Raw genomic sequence first — 21,736 nt, 5'->3', positions numbered from 1 at the left:
CAGAGCTCATATCAGTTTGATAAAAAAAAAACCCTCCCATAAAACCTGCCACACTCTCAGCATTACACAACACGACACACTGTTATACAATAATGATGAGCGGACTCGCACTCATTTTAAACTGAATTTGCTTTATTGGCATTACCATAATAGAGTGTTAGAGTTAGAGTTATAATTAAGTGCACTAGGTACAACCAAGCAGGGGTTTGAGAGATGCAGTGTTTTTTAACAGACTCATTGATACCGTCACAGATGCCTGAGGTAGGTTAATCAAAAAATAAACCATTAACTGAAAGTTAAGGCAAATGGATAGGGAGCCAGGGGAAGCTAAAACGGGTGTAATGAGGTCAATATGCTATAGGCTTGTGCCTGCATAACATATTATACCCATAGTTGGCAGTATTAAGCTTCACTAGACTGGGCTGGATGAATGAAAATGTGCTCCTTTGCTTGCTAGCTTCTTTTTTTGGACACCTACACAATTAGCAGGCCTGTAAAAACAATGTAGAAATAATCAAGTCTGGATGACACAAAGCTGTGAAGTAGAGTCTCTGCGTTAGCCATGGTCAGAAGCCAGTCATGGTGATGTCTTTAATGTGCTGATCAAAAGAGAGGGGAGTATCAGACCTAACACCTACATTACTGGCTGTCAGACTTTGAGAAGTCATGCACGAGTCAAGAGATACTGATACTTGATCGGGTCGGCTCAATGACCTGCACCTCAGTTTTATCTGGAATTAGGTGCATGACACATCGTGACATCCAGCTCTTCACAGCAGACAAGCAAAAAGCCGCACTTCCTGTTAACCGAGCAGGCTGTCTAATCAGCTGTGACCTGCCAAAGTCTGATTTAAACACCCGTCTATATTCCTGGAAAAAATAGCAGCGTCTACTCCAGTAAGATGAAGGCCGCCCACTTTCCGCAGGTCACGGTGGTGCCAGAGAGTCAGTAACCAACAAAACCAAATCTCTGCTATCTACAAAGCTGAGAAAGCCACAGTTCAGTGAAGCTCCACTACCTCGGATGGTCAAGGGACGAGAGAGGATTCATCGATGCTGAATCATCTTTCTGACAAATTCAAATGGCATGTTCATGGCAAATCATAATGTGCATCACAGACAGCCGCAGTGAGCATCACCAAAAATCACTTGGATGTCCCAAACAGCCCTGCCCTGCCCACCAGACCATTTAAGGAATCCAACTTTTATTTATATTCATCAAACATTTTTAAAACTTGCACCATAAAACATTTCAGTTGGGTGACTTTATGCTGGTGGTTATACACGGCCCATTCAAAATGCTTGACAATTCAGAAAACCTCCCTTACCCACGGTGTCTACCAGTGGGTCTATGATGCTGCCACGACAACAGCCAACGGCCGTCCCACCACAACTATTATAACACAGCAAAATTGCAGACCCAGAATTTCTGATCCATACACAAAACCAGGAACAGACTAATGACACAGGGGAGGGGGGAAATGGGGGAGAACATAGGGAGTGAGGGAGAGACAGAGTGTAACCGGTAGCCCCCCCCCCCCAGTTGGTGCCTCCAGGTGACCCACCAGGCTTGTCAGGATGAGTCTGATGGAAATCTCTCATTATCTGAGGATCCAGAATGAAGGAGCAAGGAATCTATGAGCCCTCCTCGGGCCTCTATAGCCCTCCCCGTCAACCAGGTGCTGCAACCACCTGCCTCTGCGGCACACATCCAGGAGCCACCGGACAGAAAAGGCAGGGTGATCGTCAACGATCCGGGTAATGTTTCATTTTTCCACTTTCTAATGTTTGTAATTTTACAGGTGTGTGGTTGAAATCAAAATGAAGGCTGAGTTTAAGGACAGATGTGGTCTGACCCATGAGTTCTGAGTACACATATAACAATGTGGTTATAACTACTGAGTACTCAAGGGTCAGAACATCAACATGTTAATGACATGGATTACTGCTGTGATCCCATCAAAAGATGATCTGTAGTTATTTTTAAATATTTTAAATTCTTTACTTCTGATGACAGATTTGATCTTCCTTTGTGTGGATGATGCTGTGGAGAGATTTTCTTCCTTTCTTCACAGATGATTCTTTCAGCTCCTCTTTGTTTGAGGGGTTAGGTGCCACTGTTCAGCAGGTTTCTTTGCGTGGTCTTTGGCGAAGTTTAATCTGCAGTTTTGTGTAGTTTTGTGAGCAATGGTTTTCTTCCTGGTACAGATTGACTTCATGCAATGTCCTTCGCACTGTCTGATCAGTCACTGAAACACACAGTCCCACAGAAAAAACACTTCAAAAGCACTTGTCTGTTTTTCAGTGCAGGGTTGCATAAATAGTGAATTGTCCTTTCACAAGGACAGTTACTGTTCCCTCTGTTATTGGGGGTTAGAAAGATACAGGATGAAATACTGAGAGGGAGATGAATCTTCTTAAGCGCTCATACACCTCTGTTGCCTCTGCACAAATAACATTGGAAGACTATACAATACAATACACAGAAAAAAAGAGAAGGTCACAGAAAGGTACCACTTGGTGAATTGGCCCCAAGATCAGATGCAGTTGTGACTGAGGGAGGAACTTTTCTCCTTTTCTTTGAATGTCAGTGATTAATGTTATTTTTACTATTACCAAGAAGTTGACATCTAATTAACATTAGGAAAAGTGAAACATAGTTTTGTTAAATTGTTAATGTTAGATAGCATCATGGGTTAAAGACTGCCGGTTCTTTTATTTTGAAAACTCGTAACCGGGAATGAGGTTGGTGTTCCTGCTACTAACTTGACTTGTGTAAACTCGTGTTGTTACTGGTTGAGGTGAGTCACGGATTGTTGTCTGTCTTTCCTTTGCCCTAGTATTAATGAGTTGTTTTCCACTTTATGTTATTTGGAATTTAAAGTGTAAAGACGCCAACAAAATATCTTAAGTGTGCTAACTGTTTTCAGCTACGCTTCGTGTTTCTCACGGTAATCCAGCTAGCTAACATTACAGATCCCAGTCTGCTCATCTTTACTCTGGTTCAGCATCCGGACTAAAGTCAAACCGTGGCTGTAAAGTGGCGCTAATTGACGGTAACGCTTTGTCCGCAGGGCGATGAGTGACCGGACGCTGGAGTACTTTCTGAGTCTGAATCAGATAACGAAGAAAGACGCTAGCGAGGTGAAATGGTCGCACGCAGTGAACAGCAGGAGCAGACTGACAGAGGCTCTGACAGGTGTGAACAGTCACATTTTTACTTGAGTTAAAGTACTGGTACACTTGATTTTAAAAATACTGAAGTATTCAAAAGTACATTTTTCTTATTGTTGTATTGTTCCACTTTTACAGAACCTAATCTAAAACAACTGACTGACTGACTGTAGGACCTGTACAATAAAAAGCTTGTAGAATATGATACAAAGACTGTAGATATGGACATAAAAACACAAGTGAATCAACAAGTAGCTGTTGTTTTCATTTTTCTTTTTTTAGGTAGTGATAAAGTTTGGTCATGGTAAATACAGCAAACATTTTAAGCAAAATACATCTCTCCTTATTTCTGGCTGTGATTGTTTTTTCTCCTGTGAACACAGTGTTTGGGCTATCAGATTTTCAAAATAAAATACAATTCATTCACTGACTAAAAGCTCTGTTTCAAAGTAAGAGTACTTCATAGAAATGTAGTGGAATCAAACTACAATATTTGTCTTTTAAGTGTAGTGGAGTAAAAGTAATACATTTAAAAAAAAATAATACTCAAAGTACAGATACTGGAAAAATATACGTCATTACAGTACTCAAGTAAATGTACGTCTTTACTGTACACCCCTAACACCACCTAACAGACACACCTAGTGATGTCAGGTCACTTGATTTAAAAATGTAACTTGAAGCCATTTGTCATCCCATTATCTGTGTCTTTAAATCTGATTTCTAATCTAGAAATCCCTCTGTTTAAACCAGAGTATATGCTGTAACATGTGTACAGTGTTTCAGATTAACAGACTCATGTTAGACAAATCATGCTCCTTATTTCTTTTCCTTTTATTTTTTCAATGTTTTTTAATTGTTGCTTGATCATCTGTCAAACCTCTGCTTCTGCTGCTTGTTGTAGAGTGATTGCGGCATCTAAAATGGTTTCTTTTCTCCATGACAGGACGTGAGTCACCCTTTTATTATTATATTGGTGGTGGCAGTAAATCATACTCTACTCATAATGCCAGTTTTAAGGGAAAGGTTCTGCCACCAAGTAGCACAAAGTGCTCACTTGTAGTGTTAGTGGAAGTTACTTGTGTCACTCACACACAAGTGCCCAGGCCGCCTGGACTCCAAAATACTGCCTGTTAAGACTGAGACTGTGGAGTACAGCTGAAGTTAACAGTTTGACAGATGGATCGATATAAAATAAATTTTCAAATATTTTGATAACTGATTAATTTCTCATTTTAAATCTAGAATCTTTGTTTTTTTGGACTATTAGTCAGACAGAAGACAATTAACCCATGATCACCTTGAGCTAAAACTGTGATGAACATTGTGATGAACTACTTTGTGATTTTATTTGATTTTTGATTTTTAAAACACTGAAATAACACCATAGAAAGTATATTTTCTATTTGAAATATATGTTTTTATATACAGTATCTGCTTGCCTTGTGCTAGTGATGGTGACATGAAGCTTCATGAAGCACTGAACCAGTCCAGCAAAGTGGTTTTTGAAAAGGTTCATTTCTTGATGCTTGAAATTAACAGAGCAACATCTACTGGACAGAATGAAAGCAAGAGCAGACAAATACACGTTTGCGTGTTATAAAATATCAGTATAATGGAAACTATGATTGTATCTTCATTCTAAACATAACTTTATCGTAATGACTGTAAATGCAAAAAAGATATATTTTCTATGCATCCAATGTTAATATCAGTCAAGTTAAGCTCAATGTATGTATTTTAGTTGAATTGAAGATTGAGTAGCCTCTGAAATGTGGGCAAATAACATAATGGAAAATGATTTTTGGAAAAAACACTTAATTAAAAGCTTTACATGTCATCAGTTCTGTCATACATCTAAAATGAGATCAGTAGTATGGTGATTCTGATGTGGGTGTTTTATGAATGAGGTTTGACTGACTGACTGCCTGACTGACTGACTGACTAACTGCTCGACTGCTCCCATGCTCAATATCTGGAGACACTCTGGACAGGACGCATAGACTTGTATGATATAGATATGACAAAAATATCTATCTCTCAGTTGAGTAGCTACAAAAGACCACACTGTAGGATATTAGAAATTTATACTTAGATCATTTTGGATAAAACCACATGTGTGAACTACGTGTAGTGGCCCAGTTGTTTGACATATGTTTGGCAATTTCCATACTGTTTTATGTTATGTATGTATTTTGCATTTCATTGTCACTGAACATTTTTTTTAAATGATGATGATTTTGTGAAGGTGATTTTTGTTGTTCTTGTACCAAACAAGCATGTTCCTTTTCGTCTGGAGGATATGAGCTGTAGGCTGGGGCGTCTCTGTAGCAACACAATGCTTATGGTGCTAACAATGCACAACAATGTTGTCTCACATTTTTCTTTATCAAAAAACATGCAGATTTGGATATTGCACTTGGCCATATTGAGATTTGGATTATATTTAGATTGATTGTGCCACACTAGTCAGAATTAAGAAAATAAGTTGTGTTGAAGTGGAATCTGGAATCTGGTCTGAACTAGACAGACATGATCACAATGTAAATCCACAGCTGTTTGAACAGTAAGAGACATGTTTCTCTTGTGTTGAGTTCTTCACTGACCCTTTTAGGTCCCATGCATATGTTGGAGGCTGACATAATCATAAGAGGTCGTGACCCCAAAGAGCCAGTCATGGCACATCCCCCTGACACAGACAGTGACATCACACTGAAGGAGTGGCTGGAAGCAGTGAAGGCATATGACAAGGGAATCAAACTAGACTTTAAGAGGTGAGACACAATTAAATTCCCTCTATTGATGTGTGAGTGTGTGTGATGATGACACTGGTTTACTCACCATGCAGCCTGGAGGCAGTGTCTCCGTCTGTGGCCCTGCTGGAGGCGGTGCTGGCTGAGACGAGCCGTCCTGTGTGGATCAACGCAGATATTCTGTCTGGTCCTGGTGGACAGGCCACACCGCTGGAGCCTCAGGCTTTTCTATCTGCCATCAGAACTCTTCCCACTCACACCGTGCTCTCCCTCGGCTGGACTACAGGATGGACTGCTGGGACAGATAACCCAGGTGAAGAGACTTCATTACCAGCGCCTGTGTTTACATTCTACTGATGACAGAAGAAAAACATCATGTTAATACCTCAGTCAGAGAATTCATCGTGAGAGAATGTCACTCCCCTTCTCTCTCTCTTCTTGTCCCGTCTATCTTCATCCACTGTCACTGTCAAATAATTGCAAGTTTCCAACTTGGCCTCCAAACAAATGTTTACGTACAATGTCACTACTAACATTCTGAGGTTGAAGTGTAGGAACCATTCACTTGAATAGGAAAGTGATTTCCACTGTACATACTGCACATTAGAGAGAGAGAGAGAGAGAGAGAGAGAGACAGAGAGAGAGAACATGCAGGATCAATGTGGTTGGTCTGGAGAAGCTGGTGGGTCACACACAGAATACTTACAATAGGACCCTGGTCTCACTGAGCTACAGTACCAGTCATTACTGGGAACACTATTCCGAATGATTAAACTGATAACTGTAAGTCATTGATTCGAATGAAAGTTTACATGGGAGAATGTGACTAACCCTAACCCTGTTTTGGCCAAGTTTCATTTTGGCCTGACATCATGTCACAGCTGATATTATCATTTTAACCTGAGTGACGGTCAGTGCTGGCTACAAATGAGAAACTGCTACAGTAGGAGCATTTACAAGTCTCATACTATTCCAGCTTTAGGGAAACAAACATGCTACAATGAATGATAGAAGAAACTAGAAAATTCCTGAAGAAATATGAATGTGTCTGCTGCTTGGTGCGTATCCATCACACACGTTTCAATCTCTACAGAGGACGTTACTTTGAGTTTCATTCATGTTGTAGAGAATTATCCTAACTCTGACCTCAGTCACTGCAGGTGTCCATCAACAAGCTCTTTGAAACTGTGAGGACTGGACAAAGTGACCTCACAATGATGGTTTGGGACCTAAATTTGTCCCCACAACCACAGCAAGACATGTCTACACACATACATGTACATGCCCCAACAGAAGCTGATCTGCAATAAAGCTGCTGTGATTTCTCCTGCTAGAACATGGACAACAGAAAATAATGCCCTGACTTAATCAGTCTAATTAGCCAATCGATGTCTATCATAGAGTCTCCAAAAAGCTTGTGTTACCAGGTTGAGACACTTACATAGTTAATATCTATAAGGTGGAGATGGTGTTTGTGTGTCTGTCAATGTAAGTGTGTGCGTGGTGTTAGAAACTGCCAAAGCTTAACCTTCAAACAGCACTTTGAAGTTGTCAGGACCGACCAAAATGACCTCACAATAATGGGTTTTACCCAAATTTGTCCTCACAATTATAGAACGACATGTACACACACTCAAAAAGCCACACAACAACACGCACACACAAGTACACACAAATACAACATGTTGATTTAGCTTAGAGTTGCTCTCATACCTGAGTTAAACGGCTAAAGAACCAGTGCACAGTGCAGGGGAGTCGCAGAGGACAGAGCAGACATAGGCAGAGTTTTCACTATGAAGCCGGAAGCTTCCACTGTGTTTACAGTCTATCGTTACCAGCAACAAAGAAGTATCTTCCGAGTGCTAAGAAACTAGCGTTAGCACTAGCTAGTTGTATTCTTTCAAAGGAATAGGAAAATTATATTTAGTCATAAAATTCTCATACGACAGAATAGATCCATGTTCATCAAAAATAACTGCAATATTACTGATATTTCTTTGGCCCTAATTGGGATAAAAAAGAGATTGTTTTTAAAGGTTATATTTTCATTGTTCCATAAGAAGGTTTTATGTGGAGAAAAATTGTGGATGAAGCATAACTTCCAGGCAAGAAGATATTTCTGATAAAAATTACATAATGACACAGGAAGTTTGTTAGGTGAGTAATTACATGTTAGAACAAAAGAGAGACCACCAATTTAATCAAAAATATCACAGTGCAACAGTGTGGCTTATACTGATGTGTCTTAAATAGTTTTTGGACAACAATTGAACTCTACACAGTAGTTGTTAGTAGGACACATTCGTGGTTGGTTTGGGTCTGCATATGGGATTTATTACCAGCCATATCCTCAAGAGTGTTACACCTGGAGTAGATGTTAAACCTGTAGATACTGTGAGAAGGCGGTCCGGATGTTGATATGTTTTCTTTTCTTTCTTCAGGTTACAGCTGGGACATGGTGCGTGTGATGGAGGAGATATGTAGAACCCTTACACATCCTGTCACTTTCCCAGTTCGTGCAGCTCTCCTGTCCCAGTCCTTCTCCCAGCTCAAGTGGCTGCTGCAGCAGTCAGACAGGTGAGGTCACACCAGTGAGGCCAGTCTTTCACATCAGCATTTACTTAATCTCTGCTGAGTTCCACTTAGGGACGGGTATCATGAAGATTTTAACAGAACTACTATTTTTATCGATACCACTTATCGATTCAGTTCTTTAATGGTTCTCTCATCGATCCGGTACTGTAACAGTACTCTTATATATCTGGTACTTTAACTGTATTCTCATCGATCCGGTACCTTTAAGGACACAATCCTTAAGGAGTCTGGCAGCTTTGGTGTTTTAAAAGGTTAGTTCAGATTCGCCGAAGTCACACAAACAAACTAACCGATTGAGGCAGCGGTAGACCAGCAACTCCGTGTTCTGCAAGGTAAAATTAGAGTCGGGCAGAGTCTGGCTGAGTGAGAGAGAGTGATGTCTGGCTTTTTTATAATAACAGTTTCCCACCAGAAAAGCCTGTCTGACTGCAGAGTAAAGTGGTGAAAAAAAAAGTTCTAAATATAGAGTACACTTAAACTGATATTGATATTTTTGGTTGGACCTTTTAAAGTGGCTTATATAAGTTTTGCCTTCCACAGCAGTGCATTGCTTAGCTTCTGTGCTGGTACTCCTCTCTGCTTCTCAAAGCTAGGTGTGTGTCGACCTCCCTACCTCGTACAACCCCACTTCAAATAGTCCGAACCATCCCTTCAAGTACTGTGCACGACGCAATGCCTTGAAATTCATTTCATTTGGCCTTCAGTAGAATACCTGCAGGATCCTCTGAGGATTCATCATTGTGCTGTCTCCTGGCAGACTTCAGCAGGCTGCAGCACTGGTGTGGTGGTGCAACTAAAGAAAAGAATGCCAATAATTACCAGCCCTTTAGTGTCCAGCAGCAGGTGCTATAATAAACGTTACGTTCGTGTGGTCTATTTGAAACACTATAACAAACGTGATTGAGTAGAAGTTAACGTTAATTCACCTGCACACAGTTGATTCCGGGACATGAGTGATTAACGGTAATGTTAAGCGCTGTATTTTGCAGACATAAACCCGGGACACGGCCATATCAGTTGAAACTAAGTCAGGAGAAGAAATCGAGAAGAAAATAACATAACAAAAGCACATGAGTTAACCTGTGCTCTACAAAAAGAAGGGCAATACTGAGTTTGATGAGGAAACAGTCATCTAAAGCTCCATCCAGTCAAAAAGTAGATGTCCAATACTGTGAAAGTATCAAAGCCTCAGTCCACAGAGAAATGCTCACAGCCTGTATATGATGGTGACAATTGACCATACTGGGCCACCATAATCAAATGTGCATATTTTAAGTATTATATTTTAAGGCCACCCCTCCCACACTCTTTGTTCAGTTTACTTGAAACTTGTCATTTTGGTCTGGATTTTCTTATTCTTATCATTTTAGCTTTTCAGAGAAATTAAAGAACACATTTCCAAAGATCTGTGTCTCTTTATGCTGTGGTTGAATTCTGTGTGCCACATAATAAATGTTGGACTGTTTGCTTTGGAAATCCTCTGTCACAGTAAAAAATAACTAAACTCAGTACATCTTCCACAGCTGAACTTTACAACAGTCCAAACAGCTCTAATCCAAAGCAGAACCTTGTACAGGCATGATGGTGATGATCCTTCAAGTCAACAGAAGTGAGAGCATTTTTATTTTCATTTTTGTATTGTGATGTGAAACTGAGTGTGTGAGCAGGGTTTAGTTACCAGAGGGATTTAAATCAAATCCTTCAGATGTGATAGGGTTGGTGATGGCAAATATGGTGACGTGATACAGAGCTGAAGAGAAATATGGAGCTAAGGAGCTGCAGAGGCCGTTAGCGTCCACACACCTGCCTTACCTGTGTGTTGTTATACCAGGAGAAGGAGGACAGCAAACCACATTCTTCACATTCTTTACCTGCTCAATCCAAACCATAGTCTGTAAATAAAGATGGACATGGCCTCCGTGACGTCACCCACAAGTTTCTGAAGAGCTGTTGTGAGCTGTTCTGTCGTCGCTGTCGTCGCCTTTACCTGACTCCGCCGAACGCCAGGCTAATACAAAAATGGGCAAAGAGGAGGGGCGCAGTTGTCATGATGGAGGAAATTAGCCGCAGGGACCAAAACTGTTTTTTTGTACCAGGCTGTAAACATGTTTATTTCTGCTGTAAAGTTGGACATTTTAACATGGGAGTCTACAGGGATTGACTCCTTGTTGGAGCCGGACTCAAGCGACCAGTCGAAGAAGTGCAGTTTTTGGTATTCCGTGTTGGCTGCATGTTTCAGCCTCAGAGGTTGCCGCTTCATCCAAACACACACCTCCTACTGCTCTGCTAGCTGCCCACTAGCTCAGATTTATATGATGGGCAGGGTTATCTCTTCATCTGTGATCATATAAATTTATGACTGCCCCTGAGTGCAGAATGAGTCATCAGAATATTTTCACATTTTGCAGGAAGAGGAAAGGGAGGGATTATATATAAAGTAGATTTTAAAAAAACCTGATACAGCATATAACAAGAGGTAAATGACAGTTAACACAGGGAGCTTGGAAAATGTAGTCTTCATTTCACACAGTTGCAATTATCTAGTAGGAGAATCACATCCACTGTAGATGGTTTCAGCACCATCTTCCTCTGGTCACCCACAAGCCCCTGCTACAGTGAAGTGCTGAATGCATTGTGGGCAAGTTTGGTTAGCAAAGGAACAGATCCAGTTACTTTTCCACCAACTTAGTGCATCTCAGTCATCCTGCAGTGAGTGTGATTTCTGGCGGTACTCTGCTGGACTGTGGCATGTCTGGAGAGAAGCAGCCTGCGCTCTTGGTGGATCACGTCCTCCCTCACAGTGAAGGATAGGATTTGAAGCTGGCGACATTTCTAGCCACAGAAAAATGGCAAGTCTTTGCGATGGCTGAATGACAACTTATCAGTTTATCCACTCTATATGTCTCTCATCTGTTATGTCTACGCACTGAAGGCGTTACAGGAAAGGCAAAGAGCAAGTCTGTTCCTGCCCACAACTGTAAACAGCAGAGTCGTTATTTGTTGCTCTGACACATGTTAATATCTTTGAGCTGTTAATGAAATGTTGTTGTTCACAGGTACACTCTAACTGTGTGGACTGGCAGGAATGACGTGGTAACACTGCAGGACTTGCTGCCCTACAAAAAAGAGATCCACATCAGCAGGATCTACTATGACCTGGACTTGTGAAGGACAGAGCTCAGCGTGACGTCCGCTGTAAACACTGAGAAGCTGTCTGGCTGTGGCTTCTTCAGGAGACTGTCACTGCTGGAGAGAGGAAAGTCAAACCTGTCTGTCTTTTGTCTGGAGTGTAAGTTAAATCTTACGGATCATGTGATAAATAAAGTATTTTTGCTCCATAAATTGTGCATATATTTTTTCTGACTTTTCTCTAATTGCTGCCTGTTCCTTGCGAAATACTGAAGTTACCTCTCTTCTGCGCTGTAGCAACAAGTCACTTGTAACACTGCGTAACAAGTTAAAGTGTTGCATTCAAGTACAGTTACAGAACTTAACACCAGGCCAAAAAGCAGTGTGTTGATGACCTCTGTTGTTTTAAAGTCTGTTTCACCTTTGACCATACGCAGCATAACTGGTTGGTTGAGGTCAGAAATGTGCTGTGTTGCACCTGTAACCACACCCAGTGATGTCACAGGGTCCTGGAGCACACCTGTACGTCACTACAGCTGGAGGTCAAAGGGCAGATTTTCAGGGCTGTTATACTCTTCAAAGTATCAAAAGTAAAAGTTCTCATGCAGAAAAATCTTCCTAGTATTTTATTATTGTATTTTATTTTAATTGATCAATGGATTATTACTGATGCTTTGATGTTTCAGTAGTGCTTTACTGTTTTAGTTGGTTGATTTGGAGATGATTTGAACTATTTTATACTTGCAAAGTAACTAAAAAATGCACAGGAATATACACAAAAAATATACAGGGACCTGAAATAATAAAGTAAGTCCTCCAAATATTTTCATATTTCAGTACCAGTTCATACAGCCTTGCTGAATAATCCATCACATCTGCTGCATTTAGGTTTGTTATTTGTCTGAACACAGATTTAGAATTGCTCAAATAAGCCACTCAATGAAATGAGATACTAAGACACTCATATATTTGGTACAAGGTTTATTGAAAATACAGAGTTTTACAAAGAACACTGACAACTTGCAACTCTGTACATAGTGACAAGAGTATCAGAGAAGGTTTTGTGTATTCAGGGTTGCAGATTTTCTAACTGGCAGTTTAGATAAAAGGTTATTCTCAGAAGGTAAGCTCCTCCAGCACAAAGTGAGTGAACTGAAAAAGAAACCTTGTAAGTGCTGGGCTGCACTCTTTTCTTTAGTGTGCAGTTTGTGTTGATAATTACTATTTAATTCCAGCAGTGCGGAGCATGTTTCAAATCTAGTTAATTGATATATTATTTAAACCTTTGTATAGAATAAATTGTTTTAATAACTTCTTGTAGAAAATTGGCAAAAACAGCTGGCAGATGAAAAGTGGATGAAAGCTGTATTCACTCTGGACTGTCCTCTCTCTGATGCAAGGTCATTCTCAAAGATGAAATCTTCTGTAATGTCACAGCCAAGTCTCAAATCTGTTTGGCTTTGAAAAGCAAATGTATCGTTTCTTCATTACATAGACACATAAGTTCTGTCAAAAGTCTGAATCATGAGAAAAAAAGTCCACATTCAGTTTCACTAAAAGGGGTGACATGGCTCAAGGTATAGACTCATCACATATGTTGTTTTTAATTTAGCAGCTGTGTAAGTTTAACATTTGTTACTCAGAGTTTTTACCTGAGTTCCTATGTAGATGTTGACAGTGACGGCCTCAGTTCTGAGTCAATTGGCTTTTCTCAACATGTAAATGAATCCACTCACTGTTTTAATCAAGCCCTCCATCTTGTTCTGACATGAATTGAACATTTAATAATATATCCCAAAAATGCTCTGTTGTCTGATCATTTTTTACTTGGACTTTACAATAATGCATGACAGCATTTGATGAAAAATTCTATTACAAGAGGCATCTATCTGATCATGCTGTACCATATTTAAGGAAAGAATCCCTTTGTTATTTAGTCCACTGCCATGTGTTATACAATGTCACCTGTCTCAACGTTACTCCCACACAGGGTGATGATCTTGTTGATAATGCTGCAGTCTCATCGCGTACAACACCTCTGAAAAAGAAGGTAGTGAATTAGAGGAGGTTCCATGTTACAATTCACATATACGCATGCTTTAAAGCATCGCGTAAGCTCGACAGAAAGTGGCGTTCCACCGATCTAGAAGAATTTAACCTTGATAAAGATCTGGATGACCTGTAATTTCTTACTTCTAAATTCAGGCAAGTTGAAGTAAATGTACTGAAGTAAACACCTCAGAAAAACATCATCTAATCATATAGTCACTTGCATTACCTCAGCCTCCAGTGCTACCATCAGAAAGCTTGGGGTCATGTCTTTTACTTACGCATAAAACAAGTTTGTAGGACAGCCTTCTCCCACCTGTGCAAAATTATGAAAATGAGAAACATCCTGTCTCAAAAGGATGCTGAAAAACTAGTCCATGTATTTGTTACCTCTAGACTGGACTACTCTAATTCTTTATTATTAGGATGTCCCAATAACTCAGTGAAAAGCCCCCAGCTGATCCAAAAATGCTGCAGCAGAGTACTGACAGGAACTAAGAAAAGAGATCACATCTCTCCTGTGTTGGCTTCTCTGTCCTACTGATGAAGCTCCATCATATCTTAAAGAGCAGAACACTCCGCTGTCTACTTGTGGTTCCTAGAGTTTCTAAGACTAGAATGGGAGGTAGAGCCTTCAGCTATCAGGCTCCTCTCCTGTGGAAGCAGCTCCCAGTCTGGGTTCAGGAGGACTTCTTTTTATTCACACAGTCTGCCAGCTTTACCACCAGAAGCATCCTAGTGGGGCACCCATACAAGACCACATACAGAAAACATTCATTCATTCTAATAGCTACTTTCCATCTGAAGTTCCTGGGCAGGTGACAACACCAGACCAAAGTCTCTCACAGCATTAACTGGAAAGAGATCACTGACCAGGAGTCAGTGGACAGCTGGAGTAAGATCAAGAAGGACATCTGCCGAAACAGGGTTTACCATCATTTACAGTCCCCTCTTATCATGTGACCAGAATTCCATACTTTGGTCATGTGATTAAAACAAAATCATCTCACAGACAATTAAGCAACTCCATTCACTGAGGAGGGAAATTAAATGTTGAAAGCTTTGTAAACAGAAAGCAAGTTGAACCTTGTGTTAAGATTTTTTTTTTTTTTTTAGTCAAGTCCTGTAGTCCTTTTTGGAAAAGTACTACAGTATATAAAGTTTCACATTGAAACATGAGCAGGCTATTACTGCAATGTGTGATACTGCTAAGGGCAAACACATCTTCCCCTGATACATGCAAAATGTTATTCTAGCGGCCAAAGGTTTCCTCGAAGTTGCCGAGCTGTTTCATCTGCTCACTCTGCATTGAGTGGCGTCTCCACAGCATTTTCTTGGTTTGTATATTCTTCAGGAAAACAGGTGCACAAGGGGCAAAAGGCTTTGACCCTGTAAGAACACCGTTCAGTGTCTTGCTACTTCCACTCAAAGGGTAGGAAGAGCTAGAGCAGACCCCAATGTGTGGTATTGGAGCATGGGGGTTCAGAGGAGGAAGGTATCCAGGGCGAGTGTGGGCAATGTGATCTAGAAGTAGGGCCCCTGAGCCTCTTCGCTCCAGCCAGGCTGCGCCTCGTCTCTGGACAGAGCTCTCCAAGGACTCCCTGGATCCTGACAGAGTGGAGGACCTGATGTTGATGAGCTTGTGCCTTTCTGTTCCCACTCCAGCTCCACCACTGTTCTTGGAGCTATTGTTTCGGCTGCCAAACTGTGATAACTGAGAGTCAGAACTGTAGTGGTTAATACCAATATTCTGCCGACGGACCACATTTTGCAGACTAGAAACATTCAGTTGTCTAAGACAGTCAGCGGAATCTTCATCCACAGGACTGGATTCATGGGGAAAGGGGAGACTGTCATGATGCAAGTTTGGGTGGGAAGCAGAATGCAGTGAACTTGCAGCGCTGTCATATGACATCTTTCTACCAAAGGCTCTTCTTCCACCTCCCCTATTCTCATTTCCTGACATGGTCTCTAGTGCTTTCAGAAGCCCTGGTGTGTCTTGGACATCGATACTGTGGTTGCGTGAAACAGCAGGAGGTCTGCTGCGGCTGACAAGGTTACAGACTCTGAAGGACAAGTCCTCCTCAGGTGTAACTTCCACTGGCTCCTCTGTCAGAGAGGAATCCTGGCTCTGCTGGAGCAGCAAGGAAGGACTTTTGGACCACTGCTCTGAGTGAAGTCTATGAAGATTAAGTTGCTTATCCATTCCATTAACACGTAAAGGACTAGGATGTTGGATTGGAGAACCTGGTTGAGATGTGACATGGCCGGACCCTGAGCGAAAACACTGGAAATCCCTGAGGCCAAGAAGGGGGCTACCGGGCTGGGGAGAAGCACTTGCCGAGGAGCCCTGTGGAGGAGTTTGTAGCTGGAGCTCATATGCAGACATACAACAAGTTGTTGGGGTGTAATGCAGGCGCTCCTCAAGGTCAGGGGGTGGAGGGACATTGAGATACTGTTTTGTAACATGATGGCCAGATGGCAGTTTGTTGGTGGTGATGATGATAACCTCCTTACCCTTTGCTTTACAGGCATCCAAGAGGACCCTGAGGACATCCCTGTTTCCTGAATTGACTGCATAAACCAGTGCTGATAAGCCTGCATGATCCTCCAGAGTTGGATCAGCTCCACTGCTCAGAAGGAGTGACAGTATTTCAGCTCCAGCTTGTTCAAGGCATGCATGCATCAGAGCTGTTTTCCCTGTCTTGTCTTGGATGTTTGGATCAGCACCATTTTCCAGAAGATACCTATTGGGAGTGAAGATCACATTTATTACACCAAGTGGCAGCTAGTAATTCTCAACAAACACATGCTTTCAAGAATCAACATGTGCCCTGATAGAACGTACCGAACCATCTTGTGTTTGGGTACACTCTGTGAATCTGTATGGTGTGTCTTGCAGGCCACCATAAGCGGTGTCTCGCCATGTTCATTACTTTCGTTTATGTAGGCCCCTCCCTCCAAGAGCAGCCGAGTCAGGCGCAGACGACTCAAACAGACCGCCTTTAGCAGAGAGTTGCCATCGGTTCGCACTTCTGTTGACTCATCCATTGTAAGGCTCTTGGCTGACTCTAATCCACCTTGTCTTTGATGAAAAATTGTCACTTATTTGTCCAAAGGTGTACACAGCCGAGTGCCTGCAAGAAGAAGAAGAAGAAGACTAAGTTCTCAGGTATAGTTCATCAGGTGATCAACAGTTGGTGGCTTTGAATTGTTGGTCCTCAAACTACAACAGAACTTCAGATGAACTGCACGCTTTTTGTTGGATGCACATCTTTTTTAACTCTGACTCATTCAAACCCATCCCGAGTCTTTTCTGCATGTTATGCATGTGCACACTGAGATATTCACATACTTACTATAAATGTAGACATTAATACTGTATATAATATGTCATACAGCTGTTATATATACATAACCTTGGAGGAACAAACTGGACCCCAATGGCACAACAGAAAATGTAGTGTAGACCTGTGAAGAAGAATGACTGCAAAGCTCCACATTAATAGACCTTTGTCACTACAGGAACTTAAGGGCCCATAACTTAAAATGGCTCCATCTTTGTGCAGGTTCTTGGTGCTTAACACAGTGATGCACCGCTGAACTGGTATTTTCCTATGGCGCACTGAGGTTATTTCCTAACTAATCACACAACACCGCTTTATGTTTTGCTGTTCTTCATGATTATGCACCAGATACTGTAAAGATTAATTAGTGATTCTTAGCAGCTCTGTGATCTATTAAAGTTAGTAGGTAGTCTATGCTCAGGGCATTGTCTTCAATGTTGTGAGTCGGGTTGATGAAAATAGAGCCCAAAGTGCAGCCATTGTCAGGTTCAGGTTTTGTTTCCACTGTACGAGTTCCTGAATCAGAATTTGGGCCCTGTGCAGGAGATGGTACTAACTCAAAGTTCCAGGTACTCTTGAAGGAAAGAAATACAACAGCTGTTTTACAACACTGCAAACACAGCGGTTAATACACATGACATGTTTAGATAAGCACTGCGGTTAGTTTCAGTAGTCAGACATTGTTCTGGTTCAGAGTTCCTTATGTGTTTTGCTTCTTCATTCTTCATTTGTAATTGTAAACTGTAGATTGTTTGGACCGTGTTGGGGAGTACACTGATGTGCTAGTTGAATATGGTTTATTTCACCTGACACTAGCATTTTAAAAATCAGTACATTGTAAGTAGTGACCTATTTGTTCCATAAAGTAGTGCGGCAGTGAAGTGCTACAAAGCTACATCGCCATATTTAATTTTATCTTGAAGAAAATAATGAAAAGAAATGAGTTTGCCGTGTTCTGCAGTCTGTTCTCCTCCCAGTTTCTGAACATCACCTCTGTTGTTTTATTGACATCACCGTCTGTCAACCTTTCCCGAGGAATGCACCTGGCTTTGGGAAGCTGGTCAGCACGGTGGTACCTGGTCTGGTCAACCTCCCACTGCAGGTGAGCGTGAACATTACTCATCTACACAGCACATAAAAACCCTTCTGTTTTGTATAAAACAGTGGAAAACGACAAATACCTAGAGCCTCTCCCTCACAGGTTACTACAAGATCAGGTTATGGGAAGCTCCAGGTTAAGGGTTGTTAAGTTCCCATAGTGAAAAAGAGCTATAGTCTGGAGGACTCTACATTAATAGGAATGTTAGTGTGAATTGTTTGCCTTTCTGTGTATATTACTTTTGTGAGTCCTGTCCAGGGTGTACGGCACCTCTTATTGTGTGAATGCTTGCATAAACTGATTAGCAAATGGATGGGTGGTAACTATAGCAACAACATTTGATGTTCAAAGTAGGTGTAGTGCACTCACAACATAGGTCTATTGTTAATGTCTTAGAAAGTTCAGAGCATACGGAACTGAAAGAAAACTGGGAGGAGGAAGGAGAAATGCTGAAAATCTATGACATTATGACACATTATCAATGTAAAATATACACTAGTAAAAACATACAAAAGCAAGTGCTCCTTGAAACCAATATTCTGATGAGTGTCATTCAGTGTTCAGTGCAATCACAGTTCCTGGTTTGGCATATGTTGTCATGACATTTCTGTTTGGATGTTGCATAATTTTGCAGTGTTTGTCTGTCCTCTTTGGACCTCTGTGAGAAGCCTTGTGTTGCCTTGAATTCTCACAGTGATGATCACTTCTGATGACGATGACACACATGTCTGCATTTGCAAAATACTTCAAGATTCACTTGTATAGTTGCCACTATAACTATGCTTCACAGTAGTTGAGGTTACACGGTGGCAACAGTTAAAAACATAGACATCCCATTAGCTGCTGTATGGATGAGAAGCAAAGTCAGGCATTTATTCTAGCTTCAGACATAAGAACATAATGTGTTTTTCATCCTCTCCTGGACAGCCTGTATTCACTACTGCTGCCTATTGTGTGTGTGGCCTTGTGTTTCTCTCTGTCAAACTGTGACTGTGAATGAACTAGTTTAACTGCAGCACACTGCATGTACAAAACAGCAGATGATAAATTATATAAAGTGGTCAAAGTGTTTGTTTAATGTACTTTTATCTGTCTGTACTTCAGTTCATGATTTGACTGTAGCTAAACAAGAGACCAACTCTTTTAACCAAAAAGATCACGTCCAGTCCCCCCACATCTGTCACATCCTAAAGCTGGACTTTACCTGTTCACATCACCCCTGCAATACTAGACACAGGTGTTGTATGTGATATACCATGCTTTAGATTCTTTCATACTCTGTGATGCAGTGAGAAACACACATAGATTTGTAAAACTGGAGTTATATCAAGGTAACAGACATCCCCACAGGGACACGACAGGCCACCAACATCGTTAGACAGGTTGTGACGTCAGGTGACCAAAAATCATGTCAGGACGTCTGATGCCAACGTTAATGTAACGTAGGAATAACTGACGACAGCTGACGTTGATATTTTGTTGGTTTTAAGTTGTGCTGTTAAGTCACCAATATCCAACCTTCTCCAAACGTCTCATACCAACGACATCTTGACATATAAAATACTAACATTCTGGTCATGAACAAAACCCAACGTCTGCTAAACGTCACAATGTCAGTTAGCTAACGTTGGGTTTGATGTCAACCCAATTTTCACTTCCTGTTCAATGTTAGAGTCATTAGAGCCCAATGTCCCTGATGTTACATTGTCAGCTGGGATTATTTTACTGTTTGTCAGCGTCAGACAAGGAACTAAATTTAGCCCTTACAATTTTCATTTGGACTGGGCCCATGTTCATCCAAAGAACACACTGCAGTATGAGGCCGTGTTCTAAGCAATAATGTCAAGTTGATGTGGTGGTTGTTTCTGGTCCTCCATTAGCTCCGCTACTTCTATACTAGCTTTGTTAGCATTAACTCCGTTATTATCTCCACGAGCTCTGTCACTGTCTCTACAAGCAGAAGAACCTACGAGGCCATCAGGTCTTTTTGGGAACGTCATCCATTTTGTATTTTTGATTTGTTATCTTAGCTTCTTTCTGTCTTATTTTGATTATTTCCCCCCTGATCTCTGACATTACTCGGATGGACAGATCTACTTGAAGGGGTGGGGGAGGTGATGACGGTCCTGCACCTGCCTTGCAGTATAGGCTGTTCCAACATTAAGCAGCCCAGGGCCGGCAGGTGGTGAAGATGGAGACGGAGACACACCTGTTTCATGTACATGTTAGGCCCTGGGTGCAATGAGGGGAGAGGAGAGACCCCCACTCCTCCCATTTCCAAGAACCACCAGCAACAACATTTATAGCCCTCAAAGCTTTCAACAGGATATTTAAGCTTGAGGGTGAGCTACCAACTAACCAAATGAATCAACCTAACTCTCCCAACTCACAAAGAAACAATCAAACAGCACAGTACCCCCCCCTACTGGCCCCAGAGCATGACACCGTTTACAGTGTTTACAAAGGTGTAGACCACAGCGTGCTGTCTGGCTAACAGGAAGTGGAGGAGAGCCATCCTTTTAAGTTTGAAGCTGTCAGGCTGGAACCAATCAGCTCCCTGGAACAGCCTACACACTCCTTTACTCACTCAGCCAATCAGAGAGGCTCACCTGCTCCAAATAGGCACAACGTTGCTTGGGTTCTAGCTTACTTGTGCTGAAGCAAGGTATTTATAATGCTGTTATCTCACTTCCAAGTAATGTAAAAAAATAATATTCACATGCTGCAGTTGGAAACAACATGATAGTGGAGTTTGTGGGCTGTAACATCAAAACCGGCGAGTGGTGCAGCTTTTAAGCATCAGAAGTAAAAGTAGAAATTATACAGATTGGCTTCTTTTATACTGTCATACGTATGGATGTTATTATTTGGTAATTATTAATCATGCAGCAGCAAGTTGGCAACATGTCATTGTTGTTGCTGGTCTGGGTGGAGCCCATTTTAACTCCTGTGTGTACAGTTGGGTGGTTTAATGCATCATATTTTAGAAGTTGATCATTGGTCTGTGTGTAAAGTAACCAATAGCTATAAGGTAGTCAGACAGTACTATTGTCTCTCAGACATGTAGTGAAGTCAAAGCAACAAAGTATCAAGTATCATAGAATGTAAATTCTCAAGTAAAACTGTGCTGCACTTGAACAAATATATTTACTTTCCACTGCTGGAGCTTGGAAACTCATTTAACAGAAAGCCTGCAGATTGGCTGCTTGGTGTTTTTGAGACACTGGTGTTTACCTGGCAGGAACAGTCTAACATAAAGATCCTACTGATACTATATGCATTATGGGAAATGTAGATACTGTAGCTAATACACATACCAGCATCTAAAAATCAAGGTATCTGCTGAACATTCAATCTGTGGGTGATACTAAATGACTGGAGCACTATTTTAATCACTAACATGTATGTGTGAGGACCAGGAGGTTCTAACTTCTGTCAGCAGCCTGTTCTGCCAGGTGACATTCAACCCCATCTGTGTTTCTTTGAGCGCTCGGGCCTGGCCTTCAACCAGCATCAAAACAGACAGAATAGCTAATGATAGAGACAGGCAGCAGAGAAATGTCATTCCTCAACATTTTACCACTCCACAT

At 41.3% G+C, this 21,736-nt stretch overlaps 2 protein-coding genes across 4 annotated transcripts; one reads left to right on the top strand and one right to left on the bottom strand.

Moving 5' to 3' along the window:
• Nucleotides 1-2,754: 2,754 nt before the first annotated feature.
• fam151b (family with sequence similarity 151 member B) lies at nucleotides 2,755-11,748 on the top strand. 3 transcript variants are annotated; one of them, XR_002665455.1, is made up of 7 exons: nucleotides 2,761-2,801; nucleotides 3,075-3,199; nucleotides 5,789-5,948; nucleotides 6,023-6,240; nucleotides 8,369-8,504; nucleotides 10,046-10,131; nucleotides 11,579-11,665. XR_002665455.1 is itself a non-coding variant. In XM_022757456.1 (6 exons), the coding sequence occupies exons 2-6, from the start codon at nucleotides 3,150-3,152 to the stop codon at nucleotides 11,688-11,690; spliced, it is 696 nt and encodes a 231-aa protein (XP_022613177.1). In that variant the 5' UTR covers nucleotides 2,755-2,801; nucleotides 3,075-3,149; the 3' UTR covers nucleotides 11,691-11,748. The 3 variants fall into 3 exon arrangements, 2 of the variants coding, with proteins under 2 accessions (XP_022613177.1, XP_022613169.1); XM_022757456.1 differs by lacking the exon at nucleotides 10,046-10,131 and having other exon boundaries at nucleotides 2,755-2,801; nucleotides 5,769-5,948; nucleotides 11,579-11,748; XM_022757448.1 differs by lacking the exon at nucleotides 10,046-10,131 and having other exon boundaries at nucleotides 11,579-11,748.
• A 3,204-nt stretch (nucleotides 11,749-14,952) lies between these two features.
• On the bottom strand, nucleotides 14,953-16,751 carry LOC111231726 (ankyrin repeat domain-containing protein 34B-like). Its single transcript, XM_022758948.1, has 2 exons — nucleotides 16,549-16,751; nucleotides 14,953-16,447 (listed from the first exon to the last, which is right to left on the bottom strand). The coding sequence occupies exons 1-2, from the start codon at nucleotides 16,749-16,751 to the stop codon at nucleotides 14,953-14,955; spliced, it is 1,698 nt and encodes a 565-aa protein (XP_022614669.1).
• Nucleotides 16,752-21,736: the final 4,985 nt, after the last annotated feature.

This window comes from Seriola dumerili, unplaced genomic scaffold (genome assembly GCF_002260705.1).
Source record: "Seriola dumerili isolate Sdu_G_001 unplaced genomic scaffold, Sdu_1.0 BDQW01000017.1, whole genome shotgun sequence".
In the NCBI taxonomy this organism is placed as follows: Eukaryota; Metazoa; Chordata; class Actinopteri; order Carangiformes; family Carangidae; genus Seriola; species Seriola dumerili.
Note: the sequence above shows the minus strand (reverse complement) of the source record. Positions and strands in the feature narration are given on the sequence as shown.